At 39.4% G+C, this 18,667-nt stretch overlaps 1 protein-coding gene across 1 annotated transcript; it reads left to right on the top strand.

Annotated features, from left to right (window-relative positions):
- The first annotated feature begins 1,155 nt into the window (after window positions 1–1,155).
- On the top strand, window positions 1,156–5,346 carry tmem208 (transmembrane protein 208). Its single transcript, XM_070830595.1, has 6 exons — window positions 1,156–1,326; window positions 2,332–2,427; window positions 2,752–2,811; window positions 2,922–3,058; window positions 4,050–4,134; window positions 4,253–5,346. Exons 1-6 carry the CDS (start codon window positions 1,321–1,323, stop codon window positions 4,388–4,390), a joined length of 522 nt encoding a protein of 173 aa, XP_070686696.1. The 5' UTR covers window positions 1,156–1,320; the 3' UTR covers window positions 4,391–5,346.
- The last annotated feature ends 13,321 nt before the right edge of the window (window positions 5,347–18,667 follow it).

Genomic DNA, 18,667 nt, shown 5'->3' with positions numbered 1-18,667 from the left:
ATATGCTTTAAAAGCACCCCCACAAAATAAAGAGGGAAAAAAACATGGCTTCTGACATGTGATTCAATCAACACCCACATCAGTTTCCTGCAGCATTCAGGAATATTTAGCACCTATTTGGCGGCCATTTTCATAATCGGGCTACCAACTAGGTGCCCCGCTGAGGCCCTCGGCCAAATTTGCAGCCTCCTGATATCTTTTCACATGATATAAATCTACTTATTTGTCAAATGTGTTGCTTTTATTGCTAAATGCATTTGAAATTATTGTTTATTTCTAGCTATCGGCTACCAGCAGCTGGTTTTAATTGGGTGTTCTGTTGCTATAGCGACCTCTCCTGACATGTTTCCATGGCAGCTGCTCTTTAACTGACATTGTTACATCAACTGTTTTCACTTGCAAGCTAATTCCTAACTATCTGCACTATCTGTAGGTACTATTTTATTATTGCTGTTTCATAAATGTAGATTTGGTTTTTGTTCATTTAGATCTGTCTGCTGCTGGTTTACCAAGCTAGCCAGTTCCTAAATTGTTAGCTGTCTGAGACTGTGCTGAGCTAATGTGTTGCTAATACAACATTATGTTGGGCTACACAATGCTAGTGTTAGCATTAACTATTGATGTTAGACAAGCTACTTTTATCCTTTTAGTTATAGTAATTTATTCTTGTGGACCAGATTAAATAGCTTCTTATGGACAAGTGACCTCAGATTTATTGCTTTTACTGACCTGTTCCTTGTTGCTGTACTATTACATTTACGTAGTACTTTTGGTGTAACCCTTGTTTATGGTATAATTTAGCCTCTTTTTGTAGCCTCTAGAGGAAATGTGTTTAGCTTAGCTCAATGCATGGCCCAGTAGCTACACAAATACTAAGGTCAGACGAATTCAGTTATAGTTTAAATATTGGTAATGCATTAATGAATATTTTTTCCTTTTTCAAAAGGTCCTTTTGAGAGGAGAGGTACTTTCAAACCTGTTTGTTTATTTACAACTGACATATACAGCATTAGCAAACGTTGGTATAGTTATTAATTTGAGTATTTATTGATGTTATTAAATGACCAACAGATGGCACCCTGTCACCTAATTTCAACACACGGGGATAATGACATGATGACGACATTTTCCTGCGCCGGATATGTTGCCCCACACTGAGCTATCCCAAATGCTGATGTGTTACAAGAACCGCGGGGAGACTTTTGAGTTTCTTTCCCGTTAATGCAGTAGTACAAGAGCGGAGAGGAGCGGCGGTGGGTCACAGGTCGATGTCAAAGGAGACGCAGTGGAAGAGATCAGCAGCACCGGGTCAGAGAGCCGATGGCGGTGAGAGAATCAGACACATGCAGCTGCAACAGTGACAGTCTGAGACAGGAACAGCTCAGTGGTTCACTTCTACATTTACTTAAAGGACTTACTGTAGCTGATGATGCTCTGCGAAGTAATTCAGCTGCAGTTAGACCACTGCAAGCTGCAAGAGAGGCTAAACATGGTCTGTGTTGGATGTCACAAGTACAAAAATCTGATTTAAGTTTTTCACACAAACAGGCTATTTTGCAAAGGTGAATCACAGTTGTAAGAACTTAAATGGGCATAGATGATAATTAACAGCAGGTTTATTCACTTCTGGGACAATATGTCTGAATTTATTAAGATGTACAGCCTCCCATACCATCTTATTTAAATGATTCATAACTTAATTAAACAGTACACATCGTCTTTAACTACACACAACTTTGCATGGAGGTACAAACATGTACAGTCAACACAATAACACAAAACAAACACTGCACAGAGCAAAATTTGCATTTTAAATATACACTGACAGAACTTCAACTGAAGTTTCTAATAGATTAGTTCTGTTATGATTTTGATATCCTAGGAAAACATAAAAATCCATATTCAGTTCATTTTTGCAAACAAGAAAGGCGGCCTACAGTTTAAGAAAAATAAGATAATAAATCAAGATGCCAATGAAATAAATCTGTAAAGAACATATACATCAACACAGACATCGACAGACTCAGTGAATTTACGAAGAAGTGATCTAGCTGGGTAGTGTTTATGTCACCTGATGTGTGAAAGTAGATGGGGCAAAGGGAGAAACAACTTTGTTGTGACTTATGTTTGATGTAAATGCCCCAAATTTATTTAATTAAGATGTCATGACACATAAAATTCACGAATCATGAGGTTTACAGATTATGTGAGGTCTCATTTTTTTGTTATTTAGCCATGAGAATGAGTCCGTACACCTTAACTTGTTACTCAAACATATTAATTGTGTTCAGCCTGGTATTGCTTTATGACTGTCTGTACTTTGTCTGACAGCCCAAAGGTAAAGTTGGCACGAAGGGAAAGAAGCAGATCTATGAGGAGAATGAGGCAACGCTGAAGTTCTACACAAGAGTCATCCTAGGAGCTAACGTAAGAACCTCAATGCTGTGTTCAACTGTAGTACTGTCCTTTTGGCTATTTTAGTATATTCAATTTACTTGTTTTGTGTGCCTATCAAGTGTAATACCCAAAGATGTCAGCTGACTGTCATGTTTGACCAAATAAAAACATCAAATTATCACAGTTGAGAAGCTGGAGCTAGATAAATTTTCTCTTGACAAATGAAATCATCACCATAAGCATTTATCTAACTGGTTTCAGATGAATGCAACTAATTGATTAATCAACTAATTGTTGCTACTATACTGCCGTCTCGTCCAACCTTACTTCAAATGTTGTGCTTTTCCTTCGTAGGCAATATATGCTGCCGTAAATCTTTTGGTTTTCTACAGTTCGTCTACATTTTGGACATGGGTAAGTGCATTTAAACAAGATTATTTAAAATCTCTATGTCCACACATCCAGTGTAATTTCTTGTGACACCACTCACCTCCCTGGGCCTAAACCTTGTGCTCCTCCTGTAGCTGCTGCTTGTCTTTGCACTAGCGGTGTACGTCGGGAGTTACCGCTCCATGTCTGCTATGGCCAAGCCAGTATTTGCTGAGGACGGAAGTCTCCTGGACGGAGGAATAGACTTAAACATGGAGCAGGGAATGGCAGAGTAAGTGACCTCCAAAATACAAACAGTATTCATATATTTTGGGAAGAGAAACACCATCTTTATCCTACATTCACTATGAAAACAATGTGACTATAAGAAAAACAACTTCAGGTGGCTGAACTAACCAAAGAATGTGTGAGGCAGCTTAATTTGTGTCAAAAATAGTGTTGCGTATCAAAGGGGGTGAAGACCACACGAGGCAAAAGGCATACAGTCCATTTTTACCCGTGATTTACCAGGGAAAGAGAAATGCTTTTCCACTGTGCATACAGTAGATGTATTCTTGAGGTTGCCTTCACACTCCTCGTAATGATACGATTTGTGAGCAGGGCTCTTGTTTTTTGCCCTGGGTTTCACCTATCAGGCTACATTCAGTCTCTCCTAACCCTCTGATTGATGGAGCATATTGGGGACAGGAAGCTTTGTAGACATTACTCTGGAAATACTGCTCTCCCTCCGCCACTCCGTAAATAACTGAATTCATATCTTTATTTAAGAGTGACCATATTTAATTTAAAATTCTAATAAAAACATGATGAAATTGAACATAAGTCAGGGCTAATGCAGTAAAGGACAGTGCTCCTGAGACAATCTGATTTGGATTTTGTTGGTGAATAGAACTATATTTTGATTTTAGGCTCTTTGTATTCTGGATTAATATTTGTGGTCAGAGATGCCTACAGAACATTACAGTATATTAATCTCACATCTCTATCAAAGAAACAAATGTAACCTTCAGTTGGGTTTGTCTGTCTAGTTTGTTGACCTTATGGGAGGCACAAACAGCATTTTTATTACAACATACTTATTTCTTGCTTGATATAAAAGTATGTAAATAAATAGCTGTCAAATGTCTGGTTCAAGAACCCCTGGATTAATTTTGTCCCCCAACTTCTATGAACCTGCTGAAGATTAGAAAGTTCTTCTTCTTAGAACACACAAACATGTAATTTTTCGGTGATCATTTATCGTCCATGTGCTCTGGTTTTAGGCACCTGAAGGATGTCATCCTGCTCACAGCCATAGTACAAGTGCTCAGCACAATCTCCTCTTATTTCTGGTATCTCTGGCTGCTGGTAAGAGCTGTTGTAGTCCCCCTGATAAATTCTATGAGTTAGCCATTATTTTTCTGCCTGGTTCCTTTGTTGTTTTTTTTTTGCTTTCCTGATGTCATCCTCTGCGTGGGTGTTTCAGGCTCCGGCTCGCGCCCTGCACCTGCTGTGGGTGAACTTCCTGGGCCCCTGGTTTATGGCAGAAAGTCCATCAGCACCAGAGGAAGTGAATGAGAAGAAGCAGAGACGACAAGAGCGCAGACAGATGAAGAGATTCTGATGCTGCAGAGTAGACGGAGCAGTATTTTTATACACAGAATCTAATATACAGATAGCGAGGAACTCATAAGTTATTCAGGAAGAAATTTTGTTATTAAGTTAAACTCAATCCAAATCTGATACTGTGGAATCTTGTTTTCCATGTTTGTTTTCTTTCTGCTTTCTCCCATAATGCAATTTTCTCCCTAAACTATGAAATGAAATCTTACCCATTTAGATAATGTCACGGTCCAAATACCATTTGTCCTCATGCAGAGAGTTTTGCTGTTGCACAATCACATCACGCTGCCCCTTGCACATTTCCATCAGATATTCCCCCACCAACCCTGCAAACACAGTGACGAAATGAGTTAAAATCATAGCCAGTCTATTCTGTCAGTGCCACTTTTGCCATGGCATGTCTTTAATTTTTATTCAATTTTACTTTCATGTCTCTGATGTAACAGAATTCATCGCTGAGCCTTCATTACAGAGCCAAGATATTTTGTTTGTGAGCTATTAAGTCTATGAAATAAACTGGATAGAATCAGGTTTCACTAGGAACTACTTTTTTTGCAATAAAAATCTTCCTCCAGTGTGTGGAGTTGATCATCACATGTGACTGAAGAGGTTTTATTTTTGTTTATGTTGGGCCTGCAGCACTGACTTAAAGCACTGAGGAATTATCTTCAATTTCCCGTGACAGTTCACATGGGAAGTATCCATATTTTCCTCTAAAAGCAGCTGAAACATGGTTCTGTATCATATTTTTTTTCTTTCTAAAACTTTCTGGCAGTCTTTTTTACTTTTGTCATTCCATTTTTTACCTTCTCATTCAAGTGTAACTAATGTGAAAACTTCTGTCGCAGCTATGATTTTCATTTGGCAATACTCTGTCCACAGTCCACTCGTCCAAACAGAAATGGGGACGTTTTCAACAGAGATTTGAGTTGGTTTATGCTTTGATGGGAGGAATAAAATAACCTTCCTGACATCTGGTTTTCCTGTCATTACTTCTGCTGGAAACGTACAAAGAGCAGGCAGGACTGATAGTGATGTCATGATGACACGCTCAGTGGCTTTTCAGCAGCCATACTACATTTTATGTCAAAAGCAACTTAAAGGGGTATTTCAAGATCTTCCTCATGTTTAGCCATTTCAAGGCTGCAACTGACATATTTTCATCATTGATTAATGCGTTGATTGTTCTCTTTATTAATAAGATGTCAGGAAATAATGAGAAAAATGGCCACCATAATTTTCCAGAGCTCAAGCTGATGTTTTCAAATGATCTAACTGATGGTCCCAAATCCAAAAATATGCCATATGTTTTGCTTTATAAGTGACTTAAACTAGTAATCAATTATCAAAATGATTGTGGATTCATTTTCTGTGAATCTTTGTGTGTTTTTATCAGGTGCTTTCAATCCATATCGAGTCACATGCAATCCTTCAATTTACTGTATCTGAGAACAAAAAGTCACCAAGCCTGGAGACTTGTGGTTTTATAGATGATGGTAGATTAAACACTTATAATCCTTTAAAAGGATTTATTTTGATTTCCTGCTCAATAACTTAATTTGCAATTAATTCCTATTTGTCCTACGGGTGTGAGCACTGCGGCCTCCTGTGTCATGTGGCAGCTTCAGGTCATTCAGCTCTGATTTTAAATACCCAATGAGACGTAGACAAATAATGCCAGACAAATCAATTCATATTAAAGTTACTGGCTGCGGCACTTCAGACATCATCACCTGTTTTTCTTTTTCAATGGCTCCTGAAGTTGCTCACATATTTGAGATTAGAGATTTAAAGTTAAAGCTGACAAATCAGCACTCAGATGACAGTTTAATCCCCAAATAGTGAAGAAAAGTCAACCGCTGCATTCAGCGTTTCTTTTTTCCATCCGGTGAGTTTAGCCTTGTCCTCGGGGGAATAATGTTGTTTATTATCAGGTCTGCTAAGTCACTTTTTACTGTCTATCCACTGTTGACAAAGTGTATTCAGTGATTATGTTCATGCTCTGACTCCAAAGAGATTGAGTGGGCTGGCAAAGCCCAGATCTGCTCCCAATATAATTACAGATTTCTCATTATTGTTACATCCATGCCTACCCATCTCGACAAGCTTCAACCTGCAGTCTTCAGGTTCGAAGCGATGGTGTGAAAAACAAAACAGCAAGGCAACAAAGCTAGCTTTCATCTAATACATGCACAAATTCAAACAGTTCTTTTTTATCTAACTTTATGCTTTTCCTCAAATTTCAATACCCCCGCAAGCTCCTTTAAAATGACTGCTTTTACTTTGTCTGCATCCTGCCCTCCTTCATTCCAGCCCTGTGGTCCTATACTGTCTCTATTATAGGGTTATAAACAAAGTAACCAAAATTAGAGCAGCACGGCATCCAGTTGTCAGGGCCAATCCCAGATGTGGGCTTTGAGAAGGACCATGTTGCAGTGTAATTTAGCGCTGGGGCCATTCACTGGCACGTAACCCCACCCCCTCAAAACTCACATATGTACTTTGTGTTTTCTCACTGTTGTGCTTTCTGCAGGAAGATGTGCAGAAATGTTTTTGTCTCAACCAACTGTCTGCCAAGAAACTCCTCGGTGAAATCATTGAAAAATGCACTATGGCTGGAAGCAAACTGTATTTGCTTTAAGTTTTTTTTTGCAAACGTTCCCCTTCCTCACCAACACTAAATTGTCTCCTGTCTTACTTTGAGATGCAACACAAAATAGAGAAGTATCTCCTAAAATAACATGCCGCATGTGAGAGTCGCTGTTTTGGCTGCTGATTTAAGATGGAGAGAAAAGAAAAGAGTGGGAGAGAGAGGTTCTTGTTTACCATGGCAGTAAAAAAAGGTTCATCCTGACAAGATGAAATAAGGCAATTGAGGCTGCATTCCATTTCCCAGGCTTTGTGTGCAGCTTTACATGCTATAGCCATAAAAACCCAACAGTTTAGACCCATATTAGCTATGAGAGTAACATAAATTCCTATGTTAACAAAAACCTTTCAACCTGAGATAGAAAGTGGAGATGGGGTCGGTTGAAGCAGAGCCTTTTGTCTCATCGGCTCCAGCAGAACATGGCCTTCACATTTTAGATCCCTTTACACCCACAGAGCCAGACAAAACAGGAAATTGGGGGGCATTTGGGCAACAGTCGAGCCTTTGACCCTTGAACTACGGCGCTCCCTGTCTTTGAAGTCAAGAGAGAGAATCACAAGCAATTACATGCGATGCAGAGTGTGTTCCCCTTGAACATTTAGCCTCCACTGTGTAAACAGAATCAGAGCTCGCTGAGTGTGTTTGGTAGAGCTGTGGGTGTAGTCCGCTTCGAGTTTATAATCTCGGCTCTGTTTCGACCTTGTTTTGACTCAAGCTAAACTGACCCAAACACTTATCACAGTTTGTAGTGAAGGAGTGGCCAGTATTAGTTCAAGACAGTCTGGCAATTATTTTAATTTGTCATTTATGATCCACGTGATGTCTCTTGCTTATAACAAATAAGCATCACTATTTCCAGCATCATCCGTTAGCTTAAAGATGACACCGGCCAGGCAGCGCTCACAGCTCCCACCATAGCCTTAAAAGGAAGCTGTCAAGAATTCCTGCTGCATTTGACTCCTCTGTGTGTGTATGTGTGTGTGTGTGTGTGTCTGAAAACGTCTTGAGCATCAGACTTGGTGGCAAATACTCCACCCTCCTCCTCAGAGATTTTCACCTCTGTTTAACATCTCGCTCCATCCCCCGCCAGCCTCTCATCTGCTCCTGTTTGTCACCAACTGCAAACTGAAGACAGATGCGACAAATCAATAAATCCACAGACGTGATGCCTTATCTGCAAATGTGCCTGTTTCACAGAATTTACTGACCATCTTGAGTTTCTTATGGAACTTGTCCTGCTATTGAAACACCAGACTTATTTAATGATGAATTATGTGTCTGCAGATAAACACCTCCCTGAAAATGAACTATGTCTGCCCCTTACAATATAAAAAAAATAATACTCTGTGCTTTTAACGCTTTGATTAGATCGTCCAGTGCTCATATTAAACTAACTATAAGTTGACACAATTTAAAGACTTTTAAAGGGGAATTCCACCGATTTTACACATCAAAGTCTGTTTACAGGCCTCTGTTTAACTGCATAGGTGGAAAAAAGCTACATAAAACCTTTTGTGGCTCCAAAGGGAGCCGAGTGAAAACTGATAAATTGCATTAATGTCACTTGGGTCACGTCGGTTTGACTCAACCTTAAGTTTGTAAAAGATCTCTGCTCTAGGCCAGCGGTTTGAGGCTTCTTTCGCTACTACTAGTTTGAGTCCCTGACGTAGCTGTTGTAAAGTGAGTTGCATTGTGGGTGATGCCAGGTTTTGACAAAGAAGAGGAACGCGTGGAAGTGCAATGCTAAATCGGCAGAGTACTCCTGTTTTTTGGAGTACAATGGTGATAATGATATGTGCTAATGTCAAGAATAATGATGAGGGAATGCCAAGAACTGCAGACCATGCAGCAGACTTGGAAGTCTTAAAAATTTAATATAATGATATATATGGTAGTGACAAATTAATTACTAATTATATCATTAGAATGAATGTGTTTAAATAACACAAAGACGTATAGAAAACACAGTTCAGATTAAGGGGAATAAAATGCAATCCAAGTAGCATGAAAATAATTCAGCCACAAAAAAATATACCACTTAATCGCACTTATCCCACCAATGTCTGCCTCTCCTTGCCCCCGTGTGTTTTATCCTCCTGCCTGCTATCAAATAAAAGCAAAAATCCTCCTCAAAAACTCCAGAAGAAAAAGTGAAATGCTGTTATTAGGTGGTGACATAACACTATCACATAAGCAACAAACAAATATTTATCAATCAGGCAGTTCTCCAGAAATGAATTTTGTTGTAGCAACTACCGGACCTGATATTAAACAGAAATTGCTCCAGAGCTCCGGCATCAGTGCAGATAAGATAAAATCTGTATTTCAACCTGGACTCTGAGGGGAAAATCATGAGCATCACGACTAGAACATCCTGAGGATCTCAAGGTTTGTTTCAGTCATTAATCTCAGTTCAGCCTTGTTAGGTCGTCTATATTAAGTTACTCACTGTTGTCTGCCAAATCTTCACTGGGAAGGTTATGAACTTGAAGGCATAAAAGTCTTGTTTTGTCCATTTAAACTTGCTCAGCAGCAGCAGCCCATGCTGCTGCCATCTCATGATGAAATTCTTCACTGTCAGAGGCTGTGAAAATTAGACTCACGTTATTCTTGATTTAGGGAAACGGTGTGAACATGAAGTGCTTCATCTGAGGTTACATGCATTTGAGGAGTTTCAAGGACAGAGTAACAAATCAGAAAACAGGCATAAATGTCAGGGTAATGATGAATGTTCTGCTCTGGAGTTTGAACATGAATAATTCATGGTACACCCAGGAATGTAATAAAGTCTTACACACTCTGAGCTTTTAATAACTTAATATAACACACTGTATCAAAATCATCTCCACATTAAGTCCTGTCACACTTCAATTATGTGTATTTTAGAAAATGTCATGAATGAACCCAACATGCACATCAAACCATGAATCCTGCTTTTCTGCACTTTCCACCTTTTATTTACAACATGATTTTTTAGTTTCCTATGTGACTCAAAAACCTAAAGCATGTTTAATTTAAGCTGAATTTAAGCAAAGAGACACCTGTCAATGTCACACAGAGCACGAAGTATCCATCCATAGAGAGGACAGTGTGTAAAGAAGGTGACAACCCAGAGGGAAGCAAAACTCTTTTCTTTGTCTCATCAGACATAATTCATCTTTTTATTTGGAGATTACTGAGCTGACTTTTTTCTCCTTTATGGGAATTAAGGAGCAAAAGAATAAGTCGATCCAAGACAAGTTAACCTCTCCATTCTGAGAGTAAAAGTAGAAACACAAGAAAAGCAGGAGTTTTTTGTTATGCTGATAGACTGATAGAGGTGAGACAACTCTGAGAACAGACAAAATGCAGAAATACAAATTTCTGATATTGTGCAGTCTTTATGAGCCAAACCAGTTTTCCTTTGGATCGTATTGTTATATCAATAGCTGATTGTGCCAGACAAATAACGATCACTACAGTGAGAGGGGAAAACAGATAACAGGACGGCTGTTTCTCAGGAGCAAGAGAAATTTGGTCCAAATCTCATATTGACCTTAAACTGAGCTCAGTTACGTCTTGGAGAAACTGGCGCTGGTAAAAGAAATGATCTAATTTTGAGTTTTCCTTTGGTCTGGTTAGATATTTTGCAGCAGAGTAGCTGCAGCTGATGTTTGATGCTTACAGGGTTTAAACTTTTATGTTCCATGGAAACCCAAAGACTAAATAATGCAATAAAAACTTTAAAATCTTTCACAAACTAAGGCTTTGTGTGTTGCACTATGAAATAAAATGCACATTAGGATAAATGCTTTACCAAAATTTGTGGGAAAAAAAAAAAAAAAGGACATTTAAAAATATAAAGAATCTGGATAAAATGCCTCCCAAGATTTCTTTTAAAATTTCACAGAGATAATTATTCATATAATTAGTTCTTTCTTAGTGCTTAGATACCATAAAACCTTTTGAAATAATTTTTCTTTATTTTTTAGAAAGGCCTCAATCGTATTAATGAACATATGATATATTCACAGTAATTCATTAACTAAAGTAAGTGAGTCACTCAGTTCCGCCCCACATGCAGTATTTTGGCCTTTAACAACCATGTATTTTGGCCAGAGTGCCTAAAAAGATTTATTTCAGAGTGTTGGCGTGCTTCAAAAGAAACACACAACTGTGGCACCATGGTGGCCTTGAGTCCAGGCGCCGACCATGAACCAAACATCCCTATTTGAATCTGGCAGTGGACCGTTGGTGCACGCCATCCCCTCTCTCCCCTCTCATTTCCTGTTGTCTATTTCTCAAATGAATTCATAAAAAGGCCAAAAATACTTAGAACAAAAGCACGCAACAATGCATCAACATCACTACCGCTTATATTAGTCGTAGGATCCAGTGTGGCAATGCACCCACTAAGCTGTAAACTTCATATCCTCCCAGGCACTTGACCTCAGTGAGTATCAGTGACTGATTCTACGCTGGGATAACATCTAAAACAGGCCCCGTCAGTTCTCCCTCCATTTGTTATTTTGTTTGGTTGTTTGTGCTTTCATTTAAAATAAATAAATAAAAGGTCCACCGTGAGTGACCACAGTCATTTGTTGCAGCGGTGGCGCCACTGTCCGCACGGCTCCGGCTGAACCAGGATCAGTGAGGGACAGGCTCCATCACACTGGGTTCCCTTCCTCTTCCTTTGTTTTCATCCCATTTCCTTCCTCGTTTTCTTAGATACTGTTCCCCTCCAGTGGAAGTCTAAACAAAATACAATACTGTGAAAGTAAACAAATGCACAAATATCATGTCCTACAGCCTCCCTTACCAAAACCAGACCCAGTTTTATGAGGACCCCAAGACAAGGCTTTGGTGTAAGACACTGGTTCTTGCCTAAGAAGCTACAATAAAGATTGACTGGAATCCCAGTGTGGTTTGTGACTCTGGTGCAGCAAAAGCCGAAAAATATTTGGCGATTTTGCACGTTTACATATCTAAAGCGAGCATGCTGATGCAAGACAGAAACAAGACAGTATAACAACTGGATGACATGCAGGTTATCTGCCTGTTTGTCTCAGAGAAACTAAAAAGAGGAACGCTCAGCTGGGAAAAGTGGTAGAAAGGTACTAACTGCGGGGCCATTTTTGTGTTTACTTTGATTCAACAGATTTACATCAGATCTTAAATCCTGAGCTCCTACGCTGTCCCAAACTCTGCCAAAATAGCTGTTTGTCAAAATGTACTCCCGAATGCCGTGTTGTGCAATGAAAGCATGTGTGTTTTCTAGCAACAGTGAATGGGTTCATGCAGAGGGATACTGTCATATCTCCTTTAAGTGTAACAGGATATCAAATCAAGAGGAATTTATGCTGAACTATCTGTGGCGACTCTGGCATGGGGAAATATGATGCATCCAATGATAATAATAATGTCCTGATAGCCTAATGGTCTGTAGCATGTAGCATGTAATTACAATGTTCTGTGTGAGCTCAGACAAGGACCTGTACTGTATGTTGTTCCAGTTTCTCTTAAGTTATAATTATCTAATGAAAGCCTCAATGTGTGAGGCTGCAGAAGTGCACCTAAATATTCTGAAATGTTTCTTTGAGCATGAAGCTGGTGATGCGGCATCCGTCGACCTGCACAGTTGTTAACTTGGCTAATGCCTACATTTAACATTTAATGAGCTTTTACACACTTTTTTTTTTTTTTTTTTACACAGCTCTCCTTTCTCGCGTCATGTTACTGCCATCACCCTTTTCCACCATTTCAAACCCATCCATCCCCGCCCACCTCATGCTATTAGACCTATAATGGAAGTCTAGATTAATGGTTAATTTCCAGGAAACCCCTGTGTTTTGTCATAAAGTGCTTTCCATTAATTAGTGACTCTGTTTCTCAGAACGGAGAAGAGTGATTAATGAGCTAACTGCTGCAGCCAGCGGCTCGCCTAGCTCCAGTCGTGAGCGTGAGAGTCAGACCCGCAAAGAGGGAGGAAGAAAATAAATATGTGGCTCTTGAAAGAAAAAAGTGCATGGAAATTCATTGAAAGGGTAGCTGAGTGCAGTTTCAAAGGGATGGGGGAGCATTAGAGCTGAACTGTGAGAGAGAGGGCAGAGAGCGAGGCTTGATTACGCCCTCTCTGGTGCCAGAAGTCCAGCAGACGGGGATGGGTGTGTGCTGGACTGAGAACTGTTAACAAGGAAAGCACTTCAGACGGCCTCTTGATTTCTTTTGCTCTTTTAAGGTGTGACAGCTGGAGGCTGAGATGAGATGCTGTTGCAAAGGTTTGTTCAAAGAAACACACGGGCTGAATATTTTGTGACTGTGCATCCTCAAAAATAAACAAATGCATCTTCCACACTTAATATTTGTACCAGTGTTAAGCTGTGGACTATATGTCTGTATGCTAAATATAAAGCTACAGCTAGCCGTTAGTTAGCTAGCTTTGCATTTAGAGGGGAAACAGGAAAACTGCTAGCCTGGTTCTGTCCCATTTTTAATTGTTAAATAAATAACTACATTTTGTGTTTGCTTTATTTGTTTTTGTGTGTTTTGTTTGTGCAGATAAAAAAGATATAACTTTAGTGGTATAGGTATGTGGACGTATGCGCAGCTAAGCTAGCTAGCTGCTAGCTGTAATATTTAATTAATACTTAAAGGAATGGTTTAACATTTTGGGAAATATGGTTATATTTGTTATGTGCTTTCTTGTAGATACTTTGTTGACAAGACTGATAACACTCTTATGTTTGTCTTAGCTTAGCATAAAGACTAAAAACTGCCTACCAGCACATCTAAAGCTCACTGATTAAGCCCTTATATCTTGTTTGTTTAATCTGATAAGAATCTAGTTATTTAGTGAGATTTATAGATGCTGGTAGTGCTTGTACTTTTGTTAACTTCGGCTGCAGCCGGGCTCATTGTTTCCATATTCAGTGTTTGTTCTAAGCTAAGCCTAACTAAGCTGAGCTAGGCTAAGCTATGCTAACCTAAGCTAAGCTAACTTAGATGTAGCTTGATATTCAACAGACAAATATAGACTTAGACTTTTCTTTATTGATGTCCCATAGGGGGAAATTCATGTTACAGCAGCAACAATGAGTAAGAAAGAAGAGTAAAGAAAACAACAGTGGAAAATTTATAAGCAATAGCAAATAAATATATGTTGTAATGATAAATAAATATTTACACTATGGACATAAAATGTACAAGTATGGACAGGAATATGAAATGAAATATGAAATATGAGAGTGGTATCAAGCTTCTCATCTAACTCCCTGCAAGAAATTAAATTAAATGTATTTTCCAAAATGGTGAACTATTCCTTTAAGCGAGCTCCAAACAAATAAATATTTTAGCTGGCTAATGTTACTAATCTTTGGCAATGTTTCTTTGCAGAGATTCCTATGGACCTCAGATTAAGAGGACTTCCTGGCGTGTGTCCAGAAGTCTGGCTAGACATTATCTCCAGCACCCCTGCATGTTTTCATAAGGGGGCCTCCGAGTCTCTCCAGTGTTGGCCTGTAAGTGGATGGAGTGGGCGGCACGAGTGTTTGTGCGTGCATGAATGTTTACGTACGCTTGTCTGTGTGTGTGTGTGTGCAGAGTGAACTGCCGCCTTGGTGGGGCAACACACTGTCTGCCATGTCTCTGGTCTAGAGGAGAGCCATTAGGGGAGCGATGAAGCTGATGACATGTTGTTCCTGTGACAGGCCGCCTGGCCCCAGACTCCTCTCCTCCTCCTCCTCCTCCTCCTCCGCCGCTGCTGCTTCTGGAGCTGCTGCTGGAGCTGTGGGAGCCCGTGGGTCTGCCACTGGATAGACACAGTGACGCAGGGACTGCGTTTATTTTGGGAGGTGGTTTGGTGCCGGACACCCTGTCTACTCTCCCACCAACCTTTACACTCCACCACCCCCCTCTTCCCACATTCACAATACACACACCTTATCGCTAACACACACTCAACCAGGATGCTTTTATATGTTGTCAGTAGTAATTGTTGACACAGATTCTGTTAAAGGGTCAATTCACTCAAATTATACAATCAACATATTTTCTTACTGGATTTTTTTGTGTTTTTTTTTTTTTTGCTGAGGTTTTGAATTATACTTCTCTTAAATTTCTGCCCTCGATACAACATAAATAAGATAAATAGCATTTTGCTTTTGCCGAGTAAATTCAGAATCAGAATTACTTTAGTGTAAAAGGACGGTGTGCAGGAGCTCTTTCTTGCTCTCTCGTGCTCATGGACATTTCCTCCTACACACCTGTCTACAAAAAACTGAATGTGCGCCTGAGTCTTTACAATCAAAATTACATTAAAAAATTTCAACAGAAACATTTCTAGAAATAACGTCACTCCCCAGACAGACACTTAACCCACAGAATGAACTGTTAACAGTTTTTATAGGATCTATTTCTTCAGTAGAAAGTAATTCCAATGAAAATTGTTCACAGTGAGGTCTGGAAACACGTTTAGTTTTACAAGTCTCTACTTTGAGGGTAAAGCAGTGCAAAGAAGAAAATACTTTCCAATAATATAAAATCAATATTGCTGTCAGCTGGCAAGTATTCACGACATTAATTAGGACATTTTTGAGTGCTGTCGAGGAGATGAAGAGGTTTAAGGCGCCAACCAAGACCAAATTTTATTCAAATCCAGCAGGTTGTTTCCATCTCTCTCTCCCTACAACGCTTTTTCTCTCAGAAAGCCATAAAATGTCCAAGAAGAAAGCTGTTTTTTAAAAAAAGAAAGAAAATGCTTCTCATTTTCTTCTATTCTTATTCCACAGTTTATCTTCTATTTCTGTTTAGGGAATCAATGTGCACAGTACAGTAATAATACGTGAACATGTAATTCAATGATGGTGTGGCTGCACAGACTATTGCTTTTTTGTCAAGTGTCCAATAGCCGGTTTGTCTCAGGTCAGCCAGCCAGTTTGTCCTCCTTGAATTTTAGTCATGCAGACTCGATAGTTCCCTGACTATTGATTCAAGATTCAAGTAATTTAAGAGCGCTTTATTGTCATTGTCTCCAGTGTGATTACAGTTGCATATCCAGTCAGCTACAGTCATATGAATATCCAGTATCCTAATATAAATATCAAATTACTGTATTAGATAACATATTTAGTAATGAAGTAAGAATATAGCCATTAAAATTGTTGCTGCTATTGTTTATACATATTAGCATTACATACATAATTGCTTAATAGCTCATAATTGCCATATTTTATGATCTGGGAAGAGCGTAAAGTTATTGAACTTGGCCTCTGTGTATATAAGTCACCTACTGTGTACACAGTTATTATATTGCACACTATAGGAACTGTATTTGTCCACCAGAGGAGTGTGCTGTGATCGGTTCAGGCTCAGGTTAATATTAATTACCACATGGCTGGACTTTGGGTTGAGCCTTTCAGTGTCATTGTTGCTGTTATTATTACATAGTTGATTTATATCACATATATGAATAAAAAGTAGATCCAGATGTTTTTTCAAGTTTTTCTGTCAAAGTTTCAATTTCTAAGTTTTCCCTGCCAGCAAGATTTTGATATGTGTTTTTAGGTACTGCGTGGAAAGTAGTTACTGGTATTAAATGGAAATTTTGCCACATTTTATGAGGACGTCCAGTCAGTATTGATGGTAAATGTAGTCATTAAAGCAACAGATACCTCAGTGTGTACTATATTGGCTGAGAAAAGTGAGTTCTCCTGCTGCAAAGTCAGTTGTTCTCCTGTTGTAACCAGCAGTCATTCAACGTAGTTGGCGTCCCGGAAGAACCACAGGCTGCAGGCGTGTGGGTAGCCAGAGGGTGTGCAATAGATGCCACTCAAAAACAAAACACAAAATGTGGTGACAGCTTCCCTTTGATCTTAGTATTAAAAAAAATGCACATAGTCCTAAAGCCACGCCTGACCTGGTAATAAACCTGCTGCGTTCTCACTTTGACAACTTTCTGTGAAACTGAGTATTGACTCCTAGGAATGTCTGTCACACCCACTCTGATTTATGACTCAGCTGAGCTAATAACTCTCATCTGACTTTTTCTTTTCATTCTGTATCCATAATGAGTCACAGGGAACAACTATATATATAAATATACAAATATATAGAGAACGACAGCAGTGCTGATGACGTCGGCTGATGTTTGATGGTCAGTGCTGCCGAACTTCTGTGATCTATTTGAAAAGATCTTTATGGTAATATATTGTTTTAAAGACCAGTAAATCACGTTTCCCACGACTGTGAGTCCCAGTGGCGTTTATGTGGCCACTGAAACATTCAACCCTGACGAAGCTCTTCCATAACACTTCCCTCTCTGCATCTCTGCATCTGATTGAGTTACACAGGGGAACACATTTTGAACAGGTGCCCAGTGAACCTCTCTGCAGCCACACTCACACACACACACACACACACACACACACACACACACTGCTCTCCTCTTCTTCCTCCACTCTCTCCTTCTGTCATTGTAACCTGACTCCCACTTCTTCAGCCAGCCCTGTCGTCCCTCACATACTCCGGCAGAGTTTGGTACAGCACACATACCGTAACTTACTGGACACGCCACTGACACGCAGAGTCGCCTCTTCTCATATGAGGTGAGAACGGTCACCCACCAGGACGGCCGTGTTAATCTTATGGCCCTAACATCCACTTGAACCAACTCTTGTAGGGTTGTTAAAATGCCACTCTCGAGCAGTGGTGGAGGCGGTCGCATTGGCACAGACGGGCAGTGGGAGGACTGGCGTGGTGCCACTGGGGGATACCCTAACCCCCTGTTTACCCCCTGTTTACCCCCTGTGCTCTTTGCTACTGATGCTTAATAGGTTTTGGCAGTTAGCGTTTGTAACTCAACCTCTATCTGGAAAGGGCTGCATTTATATAACACATAATACTATTTGCCACTCATTCACCCGTTCACACACTGCTGGGGTTCAGTGTGTTGGGACAAAGGACAGTTTGACATGTGGACAGGAGGAGCGGGGGATCGAACCACCAGCTCTGTGCTCAGTGGATGTCAGTGGGAGACCTTTTCATATGAGATTTATTGTTATCTATTATCTATATTATCACACACTTAGATAGAAAAATTCTTCAAATCCTTTATTTTGAGTCATATTATAGTGATACTGTAAGTTATTAATGCACCTTTAGTAGTAGTAAAAATAGAGATGCATTTGCAGTAAAGTGTGTTCAAGAATGAAAATTAGAAGTACTCACAATCCTAAAGGTCTTGTTAAAGATGAATTTGATGCACATACACTGCATTACTTTCACAGTTAAACCCTTTGTGTCCTCATTTGCTTCTGAAACTTGAAGCCCAAGATGCTCAGCTCATACACATAAACTATTTTACATCCTTAAAAACATCAGGTGGCTCTGAAACTCCACTTAAAAAAGTACAATGTGAACGCTTTGTGACTGTATGATAATAACATGGCAATATAATAGATAACAATAATGGTGCTGAATAATCAATAATTCTTTAGATCTTTGCATTATTATTGTTAATTTTATTATTATTAAACTTTGGGTGGATTTAATCTATAATTTCTGTGCTTTCTTGTGCAACTTGCACATTTACAGGCTATGAGGACATTTATTATCATTATTATTATTATTATTTTATTCAAGTATCATCTCTCT

Source organism: Pempheris klunzingeri, chromosome 1 (assembly GCF_042242105.1).
Source record: "Pempheris klunzingeri isolate RE-2024b chromosome 1, fPemKlu1.hap1, whole genome shotgun sequence".
In the NCBI taxonomy this organism is placed as follows: domain Eukaryota; kingdom Metazoa; phylum Chordata; class Actinopteri; order Acropomatiformes; family Pempheridae; genus Pempheris; species Pempheris klunzingeri.
This window is presented reverse-complemented; position numbering and strand designations above follow the sequence as displayed.